The sequence below is a fragment of the Quercus lobata genome, chromosome 2 (assembly GCF_001633185.2).
Source record: "Quercus lobata isolate SW786 chromosome 2, ValleyOak3.0 Primary Assembly, whole genome shotgun sequence".
Taxonomy (NCBI): Eukaryota; Viridiplantae; Streptophyta; class Magnoliopsida; order Fagales; family Fagaceae; genus Quercus; species Quercus lobata.
In genome coordinates this window covers 82,445,136-82,462,403 of record NC_044905.1, presented here as the reverse complement: position 1 = coordinate 82,462,403, position 17,268 = coordinate 82,445,136, and the positions used below count along the sequence as shown (strand labels likewise).

General features: G+C 34.5%; 2 protein-coding genes and 1 long non-coding RNA gene across 5 annotated transcripts; all 3 read left to right on the top strand.

Annotated features, from left to right (window-relative positions):
• Positions 1-280: 280 nt before the first annotated feature.
• Positions 281-1,673, top strand: LOC115976880 (uncharacterized protein At5g19025). The gene has a single exon (XM_031098395.1). It carries the CDS (start codon positions 766-768, stop codon positions 1,459-1,461), a length of 696 nt encoding a protein of 231 aa, XP_030954255.1. The 5' UTR covers positions 281-765; the 3' UTR covers positions 1,462-1,673.
• Positions 1,674-8,603: 6,930 nt separating this feature from the next.
• LOC115976879 (pentatricopeptide repeat-containing protein At5g50390, chloroplastic-like) lies at positions 8,604-11,124 on the top strand. The gene has a single exon (XM_031098393.1). It carries the CDS (start codon positions 8,825-8,827, stop codon positions 10,946-10,948), a length of 2,124 nt encoding a protein of 707 aa, XP_030954253.1. The 5' UTR covers positions 8,604-8,824; the 3' UTR covers positions 10,949-11,124.
• A 618-nt stretch (positions 11,125-11,742) lies between these two features.
• LOC115978363 lies at positions 11,743-16,084 on the top strand. Of its 3 annotated transcripts, none has more exons than XR_004088690.1 (4): positions 11,743-12,750; positions 12,892-14,010; positions 14,161-14,281; positions 15,757-16,084. It is a non-coding gene; the product is annotated as an uncharacterized LOC115978363 (long non-coding RNA). The 3 variants fall into 3 exon arrangements; XR_004088691.1 differs by lacking the exon at positions 15,757-16,084 and having other exon boundaries at positions 12,892-12,983; positions 13,474-14,010; positions 14,161-15,672; XR_004088689.1 differs by lacking the exon at positions 15,757-16,084 and having other exon boundaries at positions 14,161-15,672.
• The last annotated feature ends 1,184 nt before the right edge of the window (positions 16,085-17,268 follow it).

Sequence of the window (17,268 nt, the reverse complement as noted above, 5' to 3'; positions counted from 1 at the left end):
TTAATTTCACACACAATTCCATAGATAAATTGTGAGTGATATATATTTTTTGCCCACCTTTTTTTCTTTGGCACTCAAAATTGATCACTTCAAGAAATTGTGGAATTGATAATATTTTTATTGTTGCCCAAAAAATAAAATAAAATAAAAGTAAAGTTGGGCAAGCCCATAGAGTAGTGCCCCACAAAATCATTCACACATCATTTCCTCAAAAATTCAGAAGCCCATTTCCAACACATAAAAGAAACATTATAGCCCACGTAACTCCACCACTCCATTCGTCACCAACGTGTCTCATATTGATATTACCGCGTCTGACCCTCCCTTTTCCATAACCCATCCAACCTTCTCTCTGTGAGCTGAGAGAGAAGAAAAAAAAGAAAAAGAAAAAAGAAAACATTTACACGCAGATTGTGATATCGTGTTAGAGCAAAGCACTATAAATGACTCTTCCTCGTCCTCTCTGCTTATTCTGCTTCCTTCTTCTTAACTCAATTCCATCTCTTTAGCTTAATTTTCAATTTCTCACCTTCATTTCCGATCATTTATATAAATATATATATGTATGTTTATCTTATATATGTAGGCACCGACAAATCTCGATCTTTCAGCCGGACTTGAATTTCAAGTTTGAATCTTTTGGCCTTTTTGGCCAACTGGGTCGGTCTGTTTTTGTGTTTAGAATCGTGGGTTCGATCTGGTTTTTCGATTGGATTGTTGGGTTTTGGTTTTTCTGATTAAATTTTTGGGTTTTGTTGTATTGAAATGGTCTATTTCCATAGCTCAATCTCGGTCTGCAAGTCTGTTGACCGACAAGCCACCACAGCTATGGCTGACGCTAAATCAAGGCACGGTAATCCTTTATCTAGAAATAGAAAGGCACCCAATTCGCCAAATTACTCCAAAATCATTCCCGGTTGTGATCGATCTCGATCGGCTGTCATAGACATAGTGATTTTTATTGCTGTGATTGGTGCTTGTGGGGTTTTGTTGTTCCCTTATGTGAAGTTTGTGGTAGTTGAGGTTGTTAAGATTGCTGGGGTGGTTGTTTGTTTGGTTAAAGAGGAAATTTCTGTTGCTCCTATTATATATGTTTCAATTGGAGTCAGTATTTGTTCTGCAGCATTGGTTGCCTGGTTGGTTTTGACATGGACTAGTAGGAAATGTGGGAATCCGAATTGTAAGGGACTAAGGAAGGCGGCCGAGTTTGATATTCAGTTGGAGACAGAGGATTGTGTGAAGAATAGTACTAATTTGGTGAATGGAAACAGCGGTGGCGTTGGAGTGAAGAAGGGTCTATTTGAATTGCCACGTGATCACCACCGTGAATTGGAGGCCGAGCTCAAGAAGATGGCGCCGCCTAATGGAAGAGCAGTTCTTGTTTTCCGGGCAAGGTGTGGATGTTCTGTTGGGAGATTGGAGGTCCCGGGACCAAGGAAGCATCGAAAGATCAAAAAGTAGGATTTTGTGTGACCGGTTTAACACAATAGGGAGGATATAATCAGAATACAGGAATAGCCATTATGCAAAGAGGAGGGCAGGGACTTCTCTAGTTAATCTTATTTTTCTGAACTATGTTGTCTTTAAATAAGCATATGGCAATAAATTGTAAGGATGATATACGGATGGTTATAGTGGGGAATATAAGAATCCTTTTTTATTTATTAGATTTATTTACTTTTTCTTATGATTATTGAATTTCTCATTATATTCCTTGCAGGTTATTGAAATGATTTTTTTATTGATCAAGCATTCATGCTTGCTTTTAAAGTGAGAGATCTTAACAAAGATTAAAAGTTGGAATGAAACTCATTTTATTATAATTTCTAGGTAATATTTTCCTTAGGAAATTTTACTGAAACCATGTTCCTCTTGTTGTTCTTGAAGCTTTCCTGAATTAACATTAGATCTTTGTATAACTATACATCGTATAATTGCATAGTGAATGTTTTGGTCGATGGCCTAACATCTTGCTTGGACATCTAACAAGCATAGTTCAACTTTGGTGTTATGCATATGGTAGCCCAGAAAGTTGTTCCATTTGTTGAGTGGTCTATGAAGGAACAAATATAAATGAGGTTCAGAACAGCAACACTGAAATTGGATTGGAACAGTATGTGTGGTATGGTTCGTTCTGTCCACCCTTGTTTGCACCACACTGCATAGTTTACAATGGCTTCCTCTTTGATCATGTTGGTGCTTTGCTTATAATTAATGTATACTATAGGAAAGCTTTAACTGATGATCTGATTTCCTTCGATTATTTATTGACTATTTTGATAAGTTGTGCATTCCCTGTATTAATAAACGGTCTAAAAGAAACCATCGATTTTCAAGTGCATCATTGGATTGCAGTCTGTGTGAAATAAATCTTTTCAAGCCCTTACTAATTCAGATTTCTTCCATGGTGATATGTGCTTAAGTGTACTGCCTTGTTCTAGGTTGCGAAGCAACAATGTTTCTCAAAGTTTCTTATGCTGTATGTGGACACAACAGTTTTTTGACTAAAAAGGAACCTTAATTTCAAAAACTAAGACTGATACTTGTTCATTCCTTTATCTACTCATTATACCAAAAGAGATTTATATTTGAAACTCCTATGATGTCGTGAGTTCATGAGTAAGAAAGTTTTGATAATGGAGCTTCTCATTGTTCTATGTCAGTATCACATTGGTGACATTTGCCTTACTGACAAATGTGTCCTCTCCAGAATTCCTTTTCTGCAAAGAGGATGCAGAAGAATCTTTCTATCAGTCATTTTGAAGCCAGCCAATTTTGACAATAGTTACAGAGGCTATTTCAAATATTCCTTTCCCTGTTCTTCTGCTTCATCCATCAGATGTACCACCTTTGACTACAATGACCTTTTACATTGAAAGACATTGTTTGTATGCTGTAGCTTTGCCATGCATAGTATGTGCATATTTATGTTAATCATAGTTGATAAACATATGCTTTCTTTTTAAATAAAAATAATGAAAACACTCTTTGAGTCCTATGCTTTTATTTATGGTAGATCTAGCTCAAGCATTTCTTCCTCATTAACTCCTACTTTTGTCTATTCCTTTCCATGCAATTGAGTGCTGGAGAAATTATCTTTTTGTTTTGTTTTTTAAATTGGCAAGCTAAACATGCACACATGGTTGAAGGAAGTGCCAGTTGAGCTATAGCTCATTGGCAGGATTTTCCTTCTTATCTTGCATGTTAAAAGACGTAATAGGTGCTGCAGATTTTTAATGCATACATACAGACATCCACACACACACATTGTTATTGACATACTTAAGATATATGTTTTTATCAATCATAAGGAAAGTGCTCTCAAGTATTATTATGTTTTCATTGTGGATCTGGCATTTGTTTGTTCCTCATGTAATCCTAACTTGTGGCTATTCTATCCCACAATAATTAGCCTAAGATACATGACTGCCTTGGAGTTACTATTGATTTTAAGGAAAACCCTTCTTTATGTACTCATAAGTCATACCTCTGTGAGCTATCCCTTAATTATACATTTTACTTGCAAGTAAAATTACAAGACTGCAATTGGGTAGTTCTTGAATTAGAATGGAACTTGCATTCAGTTGAGTACTGTGAACCGTGCTATGGTTTTAAGGCCCAAATAAGACCTACCTTGCGTTGAATGTCTTGTGCAGCATGCAAGGCAGCATTGGGAAAGAAATTTACATTTCTTCCATATCTTTCAGGCAGAACATGATGGTTTAGAATAGTGATTATCAGCTGTGTTTTCTCAACAAAACTTACCAGCTCATCAAGGACTTACAATACATTGAAATTTTTGTGTGTAAGAAATGCAGTGTTAGCAAATGGATACATCTCATTAGTGAGCCCCTTGTCATGACAAGTGGAGCCCTTTTTTTCCACTATCCTTTATTGTATTGCAAAGCTTTCTGTTTTGATTACTTGATTCCATCCATACATAGATTAGATCCAGGCATTACATTATAATGCTAGTTGGAGAATCTTTCATTTGATTCCTCCATTGATGTCAGGTGCTGGCTGCGAACATGTTCTTTGTTCGCCCTGGGAAACAGAGTGAAGTTTTGGAGAATTGCATAAATTCTTCAAGTAAGTATCAAGCATCGTTAGTAATACAAAAATATCGGGATTGGGGTTCAACAATGTGTATGCACACAGACACTCACACATGCAAGTGTGCACCTCATATGCAGTTTATACTCTGGAATCACTATACCACTTAAGAAGGCATGCCTACCATAGATAGAACTAGAAGTGCCATCGCAAGAGCAAGTTAGTTTTTCCTAAACAACTTAGTGTTATCCTAAGGGACCAAGTTAAAAAGCATTGTTAAAATGCGCATTATAGGACTTACACTATTGAGGGTTAAAGGCTTGGGAGTCGGGTTACATTAGTTTTTTTTTTTTTTTTTTTGAAGCAAATATTGCTATCTTCAAATTAAGTAACAAATTAGCAGTTCAACTTGTTAACAGTGAGATTGCTTATTAGGGCTTTCTTAGTTCTTGAGTTATATTGATTACTTACATATGTACCTTATCCTCTATTTTTCTTTTTCAAGAGAAAAATATGCCATTACACTAGAGCTAGTTGGCAATGTTATTTACTCTCTCTCTCTAGATTACTCCAAGTGGTTATTTTTAAGTGCTGGTGATACATAATCAATTTGTTAATACGCATTGATATTCATGCATTGATATTTTATGCTTGAACTACCTTGGGAGTTCTAATATTCTTTTTAGCCTGACTTTGGGGCTTACGCCTATAAAGCATTCACAATTCATCCACTCCTCTCATTCTCCTTTATTTAGTTAAAAAAAAAAAAGCAGTGTGAATTCGAATATATAGATATTATTGTTTTTTTTTTTTCTCACTCCTCATTTGGTGGAAGAAATATACGATCATGCTGTTAGTGATTGATCAAGCTTTGTATCATTTCCACCAAGTGACGATTTAGAATTCCATGCTTCTTTCAACATTTTGAAAGACTAAAAAGATGTGTTCTGTTGTGCTCAGCACCACAGTTCTGAAGAAATCACTTTAGCATCTTAAAAACCATATCTTCAAATTCTTTTTGAGGAAAACGATTTGTGATCTCTATTGGCACTAATATTCTCACATTGATGTGCGACTGTGTGGTTACCTGTAAAGTATTCTCAAAGTGGTAATGTTCATAAAGTTTTTTGTTCTTTTATTCTTTTACTTTTTTTATATAGCTTTTAGCTTTAGCTTTCATCGTGTAACCTTCACTGGGATCCGGGAAGAAAGAAAAAAAGTAAAAGAAAATAGTACATTGCATAAATTTATCTTCTAGTGACTTAGACAGCCTCAAATAACAATTGCTTGGAAAACATTGACGAAGATTCGTGAAGGAGCTAAGAAAAATATGGATTGAAAAGACACTGAAGTTTCATTCATAGTGGTCCAAAAGCCAGAGCAATACCTTTTATGAATGCTTATCCAGTAGTATTTCCTAAGGACTGCCATTATTTTCAATAAGCTTAGGAATACAATATTTTTTCACAATTGTTAATATGGTTTTTGGAATTGATGCATAACAAAGATAATATTATTTTTTCACAATTCTTAACCTTAGGCCCTCATGTACATGTGACCATCCTGCATCCTCCGATAAATTAGGATCTACCTTGGCTACCAAAAAAGAAAAAAGGAAAAAGAAAAATTAGGATCTAATAGATAATTAATAGACCTACTTATACTGACATATTCCCTGTAAAATTGATTATGATTATATGAAATGGTCACGTGATCACCACTTACATTTTGATTGAGGAGTGGGGATTCCAAGGAATTCTTTTAAGCATGCTTTGTGACTAACAATTTTTATTGGTAGAGCATCTTTTTTTTTTTTTTTTTGGGGGATCTGTTTATAATTTTTATCTGCTTAACGTTTTCTATTAGACAAAAGAATAAATTAAAAAAAAAAAAAGTGGAAAAGTGTCAATCGACTTTATTAGTGACATAATCTTGGCTTAGACAAGGGGTCAACTCAACATCTTCACTATCAATGCATTAATTTTTCTTCTAAAAAAAAAGCATTAAATTTGGATTTAATTTTCAAAAAAATTAAACTTTAAAGATGTAACTGTATAGATATTTAAATTAAATTAAATTCCCATTATGAAATGACTCATTTTATTTAAAAAACAAATGGAGGGGACCTCATGATGGGAGTCTAGTGGTCAAGTAGCTCGTCCACCTCGCTTAACAATAAGGGTGTCAATTCGGGTTAGCGTGTCGGGTTCGTGTCGTGTCGAGATAGGGGTATTCGACTAAATGACTCAACCCTAACCCGACCCATTTAATAATCGTGTCATGATCCTTCAACCCTAACCTGACCTATTAATAAGACGGGTTGACCTGACCCAACCCATTTGACATGCTTAATAAACGAGTCGTGTTGGGTTGACATGAATATAACACAACCCATTTCAACCTGCATAATATTAAATATAACATCCATCTAGAAATTTTTTTTTTTTTTTTTTACATCCCAAAAAGCAGTTCATACACCTCAAGTCTTCAACCCACATTTAAAATAATATAGTTCAACAAAAATATAATATTCATCTATAAATAAGTTCTTTACACTCCAAAAGAAGTGCATACACTTCAACCCAAATTCAAAATAACAAAATTTAACAAAAATAAAATAGTATAGTTCAACAAAAATATAATATCCTTGGAACTCGCTAGATGCTAAGTATCAATATTGAAAGAATTTGAGCAAACAGTAAACTAATCCTGACTATGACCACGATTATCATCCATAGATTCTTTGTTGATGTCAAAATTCATAACATCTTCCACAAGCTCATCCAATTTTATTTGTGCAAGTTCTATGCTAAAATATATATATATATATATATATATATTAGTAGTTCTAGGATCTAAAAGTTTCAATTTCTAATTATATCCCTTGTAAATTTTTGTAATTACTCACTTTGCTTTTTAAATTTAAAATATATGTTGGATATAAAAGGTATTTGACAAATCTAAAATAAAATAAATATTTATTTGTTATACAAGTTAAACGGGTTGTGTTAAGTGGGTCATTTCGGGTTGACACAAATAAATTGGCGTGTCAAACGTGTCTATTGCGGGTTACACGGGTTGACCCGCTTATGACATGTTTCTTATCGTGTCGCTTTCGGGTTGACCTGTTTATGACCCAAACCCATTAAGGCCCAACCCTAACCCGAAAAAACCAGTGTTGGGTTCGTGTCGTGTTCGCGGGTTGGGTCAAACATTGACACCCCTACTTAACACTAGGATTCAAGTTGTGTGGGATATATTAATATCAGGATTGAAGATGTCATTTAGCAGATGGTTTAACTCATCATGGTGGAAAGTAACTTGCTCTCATGTTTGTGACTCATTTTATTTAAAAAAACAAATGGAGGGGACCCTATAGTGGGAGTCTAGTGGTCAAACACCTCGTCCACCTCATTTGACATTGAGATTCAAGTTGTATGGGATACGTTAGTATCAGGATTGGAGAGGCCATTTAGCATAGGGTTTAACTTGTGAGGCTGGAAAGTAACTTGTTACCATGTTTTCATATATATATATATATATATATATATATATGTATGTATATATATTTCTTTTGGCAACCAAAAAATTTCTTTTCTTAAAGACACAATTTTGAATTCCCAAAAAAACATAGTTTCACACAAAGACCCAAGCAAATTTTTCATGAAGAAGTCACAGTAACATAATAGTAAAAAATTTAAATCACATTTTAATTCCTATAACTTTAGGATAATTTCAAATTAAAAACCCACATTTTTATAAGTTTCAAATAAAACTCAAAATTTGAAAGCATTTCAATTCAAATCATAAAATTACTACGCATGATGGAATGTAAAAAAAAAAAAAAGATGTATACCCCCATAAAAAAAAAATAGATATATGGTTTTGTTTTTTCAAAAGGAATACGATAACAAAAATTATTAATAAAAAAATGATTTATAAAATGTTCCTAAGAATGGGAGGGGTTCCCCTTGTCTCGTTTGACATCATTCAGGCATATTGAGGGTGAGTTCCCTTTAAAAAAAAAAAAAAAATTAATAATAATAATGAGTTTAATTCAACTTTTAAAATTTCCGCTTTTGAAAAAACAGAATTTTTTATTATTATTTCTATTCACATAGTCTAATGCAAAATAAGTATAAAAAAAAAAAAAATCAAAAGTTACAAGATCCCGAAAACACCATTTGTAAATTTAAACAAATGAATTAAATCACGTTTTAAAATGATAATTGTGATTTTTTTTTTTTAAAACCAAAAACATGGTAATCAAATGAACACTTAAGAAGATGTATGGTTTGAATTAAAAACATTTTAAAATAAAACAAATATTTTTTTTTGAAACCTAAATAAAACAAAATTAAAACGTCTTTAAGAATTAGTAAAGTTTATTTGAAAGTTTTTAAAAGTGTGTAATTAAACGTTTTGTCCCTTTTTTTTTTTCAAAAATAAAAATAAAAGAGTGAAATTTTGTCCATAATAACAAAACAAAATGAACAAAAACGAGTAAAACGCACCGTTTCTCCCTTACTTCTTTTCCTCGTTCAAATCAACTCCCAATTTGGAAGTTAGGAACAAAAGAACTCAACTACCTCCCAACAACTCAGGCGGAGTACTCAATGCTGACTCTCTCTTTGTTCAAATCTCACGCTTACCTTTAACCAAAATATGAAGGCAAAACCACACCAATTCACACTCTCTCTCTTTCAAGGTACACTCTTTTTTCAGTTTCTATTACTACCATTACTCATTGACTTGTCTCTGCTATTTGAGTATGGAAATCCCGCTCTTACGCTACCATAGTGTATCATTAGATCAAATTTCAAACACTAGGAGAAAAAGCCTTTTACATTTCAAGCAGCACAAGTCTTTGTTGTTTTCTGGGTATTGTTTTTCATTCAGTAAGAGAAAATGGAGAAACCCTTTTGATAGAATTAGGTGTTGTTCACTGGAACAAGGGCTGCAGCCGCCATGGGGGCTGAAGCCGAAGCCGAAACCGTCGAAAATGGATGCTGTGGAGAGGAAAGGGGCGGTTTTGGAAGAACCCCAGATGAGAAAACAGCCCAGTTCTGGGATTTGTAGTCAGATAGAGAAGTTGGTTTTCAATAAGAGGTACAGAGAGGCACTTGAATTGTTTGAGATTTTGGAGTTTGATGGTGGTTTTGAATTGGAATCTAGCACCTATGATGCGTTGATTAGCGCTTGCATAGGTTTGAATTCGATTAGAGGGGTGAAAAGGGTTTCTAGTTTTATGAGTAGTAATGGGTTTGAGTTGGATTTGTATATGAGGAACAGGGTGCTGCTTATGCATGTCAAATGTGGGATGATGACTGATGCGCGTAGGTTGTTCGTTGAAATGCCGGAGAAGAACTTGGTTTCGTGGAATACGATAATTGGGGGGCTTGTGGACTCTGGTAATTATGATGAGGCATTCCAGCTTTTTTTTATTACGTGGGAGGAGTCTTCAGATGGTGGGTCGCGAATATTTTCCACGATGATTCGGGCATCTGCTGGGCAGGGACTAATTTTTGCGGGAAGACAATTTCACACGTGTGCTTTAAAGATGGGTGTTGCTGATGATATATTTGTGACTTGTGCTCTAATTGACATGTATAGTAAGTGTGGGAGCATTGAAGATGCTCAATGTGTTTTTGATGAGATGCCAGAGAAGACAACAGTTGGGTGGAATTCCATTATAGCAGGTTATGCACTTCATGGTTATAGTGAAGAAGCTCTGAGAATGTTCTATGAGATGCGTGATTCCGGTGTTGAAATGGACCATTTCACATTTTCAATGGTTATAAGAATATGTACAAGGTTGGCTTCTTTGGAGCATGCTAAGCAAGCTCATGCAAGTTTAGTCCGTCATGGTTTTGGATTAGATATAGTAGCGAACACAGCACTTGTAGATTTCTATAGCAAATGGGGGAGAATGGAAGATGCCCGTCATGTTTTTGACAAGATGCCCCAAAAGAATGTTATTTCTTGGAATGCCTTGATTGCTGGATATGGTAATCATGGTCATGGAGAAGAGGCTATTGAGATGTTTGAGCAGATGCTTCGGGAAAAAATGAGACCCAACCATATCACCTTTCTTGCAGTTTTATCTGCTTGTAGTTATTCAGGTTTATCAGAACGTGGTTGGGAGTATTTTAAATCAATGAGTAGGGATCACAAGATTAAGCCCCGTGCAATGCATTATGCATGTATGATTGAATTATTAGGTCAAGAGGGCCTTTTAGATGAAGCCTTTGCACTGATACGAAGTGCTCCATTTAAACCTACAGCTAACATGTGGGCTGCCTTGCTGACAGCTTGTCGTGTTCATGAGAATTTAGAGCTTGGAAAGTTTGCAGCTGAGAAGCTTTATGGAATGGAGCCTGAAAAGCTTAATAATTATATTGTGCTTTTAAATATATACAACAGCTCTGGCAACTTGAAGGAAGCTGCTGCCGTTGTTCAGACCTTAAGAAGAAAGGGTTTGAGAATGCTTCCTGCATGCAGTTGGATTGAAGTTAAAAAGCAGCCATATTTTTTCCATTCTGGGGATAAAAGCCATGCCCTAACAAAAGAGATTTACCAAAAAGTGGACAACTTGATGCTAGAGATTTCAAAACATGGTTATGTTCCCGAGAGAAAATATTTGCTTCCCGATGTTGATGAACAGGAAAAGCGGGTTTTATTGTACCACAGTGAGAAACTGGCAATAGCTTTTGGGCTGATCAACACTCCAGGTTGGACACCACTGCAAATCGTGCAGAGTCATCGGATTTGTGGTGACTGCCATAGTGCAATTAAATTAATAGCCATGGTTACTGGACGTGAAATTGTTGTGAGGGACGCCAGCAGATTCCACCATTTTAGAGATGGGAGTTGTTCATGTGGGGATTATTGGTGATTACAAAAAAATTTTGTTCGACTTTATAGCTTGTTTTTATGATCTCTTGTTTGTCATTCTTTTTTTATTTTTTATTTCTTCCTTCTCTTAGATACATTGATACAATAATGTAACCACACATTGTAGTTATAACTTTTAGCCACAATGAATAGAAGCCAGAGTTCTATTTTTAAGAACTTTAGGAAATTTGTGGTTTTGGCGCCTTTCTTCTTATTTTAGTTCCAATTGCAAGGTGTTTTGATGTATTGTTGCAAGTGTGCATTGAAGAATTCTTACGAATCTTACCTCTCTGAGTTCTAAGTTGACTTTACCTGTGCTTATACTGTATACATAAGGACACCAATTAGTGTGACATACTGATATGATGTTTTTTGGTTAATGAAATATTTGTTTCTCTTAATCCCTTTAATGCAACATTATTTGTTACAGAGAGAATAAAGAGAAGACCTTTTTATTGTTTTTGTATATAGTCCTAGCATGCCCTTGTAAAGCTCACCTTCAATTGCCTTGCGATTGGACTCCAATATAGGATTATATAAACCACAAAGGTATCTATGTAACAGAGTGAAATCCCTGTCTTCCAAATGATTTTTTTATGTAATCTAGACCATGCATGGAAGATGAGGTCTTCAGTCATGACATGCATGTGAAGTTGATAGTTCAATAAACTAAATAGAGTGGCCAACAAATGCATCTGCATCTTTCAGTAATACATTGCTTCCATAATCTTCTCTTCCTAGTCAAGCCCCTAATGACTAATCACATAGGAGTGTGGGACATATTCTAACCTTGATTTTTTCCTCTTTTATTTTATAATTTAACCTTGAATTTTTCCATAAGGCATTTAGCAGAAAAAGCATATCTGAAAGTTAATATTGCCTCTGATTTTTCTGTATGCTTGTAATTTCTGAAAGATGTACAAGTTTGTAGGAAGAAGCTACAACATTTGATAGGGAAGCTGTTCCATTTGTAGTTCTTTCTTGATTTATGGTGACTGCTGCCAATAGTGAGCACCTAGGTAGGTTTTGAAGGCCAGAAACCATGCAGCCATGAGAGTCCTGAACTGGATTATGCCTGGTATTTCAGGTGGCCGCTTCAGCAACTGTGGATGTCCTCCTTGATGTTGCACATCTGCTTGCCTAAGAACGATGTTTCTCTTTCTCATTTATTTTGTTTAAAATGTTAAGCCTGTTCTTCTATGTTATTTGAGAGTTGGCATAAGACAGAAAGGGGTCCTGTGAATAGCTGTTTCTATAGTAGTTTGGTTTAGCAAATTTTTGGTGAGGCAGCCCACTTAAACGCACTGTTTGGACCAAGTTTTGAGTGGGAGAGAGAGAAGTAGAAAGAGAAACCAGAATAGATATGGCAAGAAAGAGAAGAAATCTATGACCATGCCATTTACATGGATTCCCCTGTTCACACATTTTTTGTTGGAAAATCTTGGCAAGAAGTGATTTAATTTTGCCGAAAATCTTGGGAAGAAATGAAGAACTGATGGATCGTTTACCCACCACTAACAACTGCCAGTTATAAAAGCAAAAAGAGAGAAAAAGAGCAAGTGGATTAAAATCATAGAGCATGTCCTTCAATTTGTTTGGTATGAGATTTTATGTGAAATTGTACAGTTGAGACTCAACTTGAGAGAGAGAACTAGAGGAGACAGAAAGTAGGGTTCAATAAGAGGAGAGGAGGGAAATCAAGGGGCTTACCTGCATTTCCTTTGGCACATAGGTGGCTTCTTTACCACGATTGCATGCTTTGGAAGTATTATGTGGCCACTCTCCATTCCAGTTTATCAAGAGGTATTGTCGTATTGACTGTTGATTTGTCTCTCTCTATCTGTTTTTTTTTTTTTTTTTAATATAAAAAATAGTAGTCATGTGATGCCTCATATTTCTGGTTTTTACTTTTTTATTTTTTGGTGGTGTTTTCTTGATAAGCAGCAAAAGAAGGGTGCTTTGCTGATGGCAGCTGTCATCTTTGCAAGGGATTCACTTGGTCCTCTGTTTGATTTAGCCAATGTGGTATACCCAAGGTGTGGCCCATTTATCATTTAATCTTCTTTTACCTGCTACTTGTGATTATCTGGCCTCAACATCTTCCTGTAGCTACACTCTGCTTCTGCAATCTTGGGGGGCTCTACAGCCATATATATATATTATGTGATCAAGTTTTCTGTTTTATTGAATTAAGTCGTGACCAGCAGTTCTCTTAACTCAATTTTTCTTGATTCCTTTTTAGTTTTACTTTGGGCTTCTGTTGTTTTTAGGCTTCATCATTGTGGACACTCAAGATATAGCACATTTTGGTGATTTGGAATTTTGGACTATGTGAAGCACACAATACTTCTTTTTTTTACTGATTTTATTATTGCTTTTGTCCGAATTCTTGTTATAATGGTGAGCTAAGCTACAATTAAGTCTCCATCCCATTGTAAAATTTTTCAATGTTAATAAGTAATTTTATTTTCTGCCAATGTATCTATATGTGGTACTTACATGACTCTATTTGTTGTGTGGTTGAAGAATTATGTCAAGAAGGGTGAGAAGAAGAAGAAGAAAAGGAAGGATTGAATATCTGAGGACCAACAGCTGGAAGACTGATGCTTCTTGAAACCTGTCTTGCTAATCTGAAATCTTGTCCATAAAATTTCTTTTTTCCTAACTGAAGCAAATTACTGTGATACTTTGGAATATGTACTTATGGGTTAGTTGTGTTGGTATGTGTTTTTTTGGCTGCTGAAATTTGTTTGGAATTCCATTTAAGATCATGACATTGTTTCAGCTTTCTATCTATGTACGCTCTACTTGTGGCCTTGTATATTGATGGTTTAAATGGTGGCTAGACACCATAGGATTCATGTCTGACCTGAACTTCCTGTGTTCTCTTTTACCAAGTCTTTCTGCAGACTTCAATTTGCCTCTTGGATTCAAGCACTTTTGCCCACAATTGCATATTCCCATTATGAATGGCAGTGAGCATGGGATAAACCTATATTGGACTGTGTGGATCATATAATAGAGAAAATTAATGTTCATGCTCATACAGAGGGAAAGCTACAGGTATAATAAGTAGCTTTTACTTGAATATATATATATATATATATATATATAATATTTTTGATATTTTTGTTACATTTCCATTTGATTGTGTGGGAACTGGGAAGAACTGCTTCAATGAGCCTTTTTTTGGGTTCCTTTTGATCTTTACAGGTTGAATTAGCAGCTCTAATGTATATGGAAACAAGACTTGCCCGTGAACATCAGAACATTGCCCAGATGGATGCTACACTTTTGGAGCAGTTGGAGAAACTGAAGTTGTAAATGCCCAAGGGTTAGTACATTACCAAAATTTGAAATGAAACATTTTGTTATTGGTAATAACTTATGCACTCGGTGGATCTTGAATCCATGGCCTCAGCCTTCCCCTTGCTTTTGGAAGGGAAATAGGTGCAATGTGAGCTAGAGCTCATTGGTGAAATATGTAGTGAAACAATGTTGAGTATTCATGATTGGAATGTGGTTTGAAGACAAAATTTTCCAAGATGTTACATGCACTAGTATCTACTTAATGGTCCTTCAAATAGCCTTTTATTATAATTATTTTTACTTTGCATCAGAATTCTGAGAATAATCTTTGGAAACTTTTTAGTTATAGTTGCTTCAACAAGACAGTAAACAAGTTGTGTTCAAAATATTGCAAAAGAAGTAATATTTTTAGTGTTAAAGAAGAGACCTTATAACTCTTGAGGTTGGAAAGGTCCTGTCTTGACAAAATTTAGCCTTAACTGAGGCCAAGTGGTGTGTAGGGGACAGAAGATCCATCTTAATTGATCACCCTATCCGATTTAAGATGAGGGAGGGTTTGGATGGTATTGTTTCTAGGTATAGTCTATGGTTGATCTGATTGATCATGAAAGATGTTGGAAGTACTCACTTGTTAAAAGGTTTTACCATCCTTTAGTGGCATATTAGATCCTAAGGTTTTCCTTGCCTAAAGAAAACTTTAATGATAAAGTAGTATAGCCTCAATTGCAGGCAGGAGTTTATACAGTTAAGAAAGGATATTATTTGGAAAAAGCTTCAAGCGTGGAAGATTGTGCAGAATCTGCATCTTCTACAGATTTGAAGCTCTTCTGGTCAAGATTTTGTGAACTGGGATTCCTTAGTGTTTAGGGTTCATGTGGAAACGGTACAAAATGCTCTACCTGTTAAAACTGAACTGCATAAAAGGAAATTTATATCTTCAGCTTATTGTGTGTTTTGTGGAGAGAATCAAGAAACCGTGAGTCATTTTTATTTTTCTTTTTCTCTTGTTCAATTGCTAGAGCAATGTGGTTTGCTTAAGCTTGTTGCATCAAGGGTGATTTATTGCAAAATATAACCTTTTTGGATACAATGGATTGGCAACGGTTGTGGCTTACTTCAACAATGGGATGTTCTGGCCTCTGTACTGAATTGCATAGGGGACCATGTTCTGCTGGGCTCTCTTTGTTCTTGCTTGTGATTGGTAATCACTAATCAAACTCCTTAACCTCTCTCTATTTAAATCTAGACTCTCTTTTTTTTTTGGTTTACTTGTGTTTCAGTATCACCCAACTTACTTGGTGTGTTGTTTAAAAGTTCCTTATCTGATAATGTATACTTAATTGATATGATTTTGTAGGCTTTGCTAACTCTTTTGCATTGCAAGTTTTCAGGCCGTATATGTCTTTATCACTTTGTTCTTTCGTCCATGTCTCTAGGATTTGAATTTTGAGTTTTGGGTTATGAAGTCAATGGTGATCATTTTTTTTTTCTTATGAATAGAAAATGGGTAGAGGGAGACGATCTGAATTAGCGTCTTTCACCTGGACGTGACTATAGTGACACTTTACTCATTGGGCCGAGTCTGTGGGAACAGGGGATCCAGATAAGCCATAGTTGTACACACAACCCATCGAGGACACTAGTGAGCATGAGCCAAGAGCATAAAGTTATTTCTCAAGCGCTTTCTATTGTGGGATTCGAATCTGGGACCTCCACCTCTCAAACCCTTAGGAGTGAGCCCATGATCAAATTTTATTATTACATGATCCAATTTGTTTCATTTTTAATTGTATGAGATACTTATGCCAAGAGCCTTGAATCTCATGTAGCTTATCTCAGGATTCAGAAAGTTAGTTATGACTTCATAAAATGTCAAAAATACCCCTTATCTAATTATATAATCTTTATTCTTAAAAAATAAAAAATTGGTTTAAAATTGCAATTCAACAAAATTCAAAAACAAAAAACCTACCAGATAAACTCTTTTTTCCTAAAAATTAGTACACTCTCTATTTGAATATATTTCATGCATGTTTGATACATTTTTTTTTTCCTAAAAACTAGCACACAATAAACTCAGCAGTTTATTCATTTTCAAATCCTAAATTTTAGTTTCTTAAAAATTCATTCCATGTAACCTCACTAACAATAGATAAATTCAAATTAAAAAACTACATTAAACTCAGAATAATAAAAAAGAGCCTCATCACACGTGCGAAGCGCGTGTGATGAGGTTAGTATATATAAAAGTTGTACAAGATACATAAAATATGTTTTGAGTTAATTGTGTATGCACTTGAAATTTACAACTATTTACACTTATGTTCAATTACCAATGCTTGTAGATATCTCTCTTCTATTTAAATCTATAGCATTTATTGTTGCTACGCTCCTATTGAATTACATCATTCACCAATTTTCAACATTCTCTCTCTTATTTTTAACATTTTTTTTCTTATTAATTTTCCAACTTATTGTTCTACTTTATCTAACTTTTCCCATCTCTTTACATTTTCATCTCTCACTACTATCTACCTTAATATCATTTTTCCTTTATCCTTTATCTTCCTTTATTTTTGGTTTTTCTTATTCCTTTTATCTTACTATAAACTTACAATTTTCTTACTATAAATTTACAATTTTCTTACTATAAATTTACAATTTTCTTTCCCATTCTATACATAGTTTCTCACACATTAAATGTTATTTCTCTTTCTCAATTTTTTTTCTCATTTTTGGTAGATTTTATTTTTCTCTCTCTCTTTACAATAAAATTTAGAGAATAAATTATACATATTTAGTATAAGTTTGATATGAGTTTTGATTATCATGATAATCTCTTTTAGGAGAATGAATAATATGAATAATTTATTTAGATAAAAATTATACACACACATATATTTATTTATTTTGCTTAAATATATAATCAACCTCATGCAATTCATTTAAAAGTACATTATAACAAATGAATAAATGCTCTAAAGATAACATATGTATATTCATAACCTTTAT

What these genes read in the sequence shown, in the direction of transcription:
- LOC115976879 (XM_031098393.1), top strand. Translation starts at nt 8,825, where the DNA reads ATGGAAATCCCGCTCTTACGCTACCATAGTGTATCATTAGATCAAATT.
- LOC115976880 (XM_031098395.1), top strand. Translation starts at nt 766, where the DNA reads ATGGTCTATTTCCATAGCTCAATCTCGGTCTGCAAGTCTGTTGACCGA.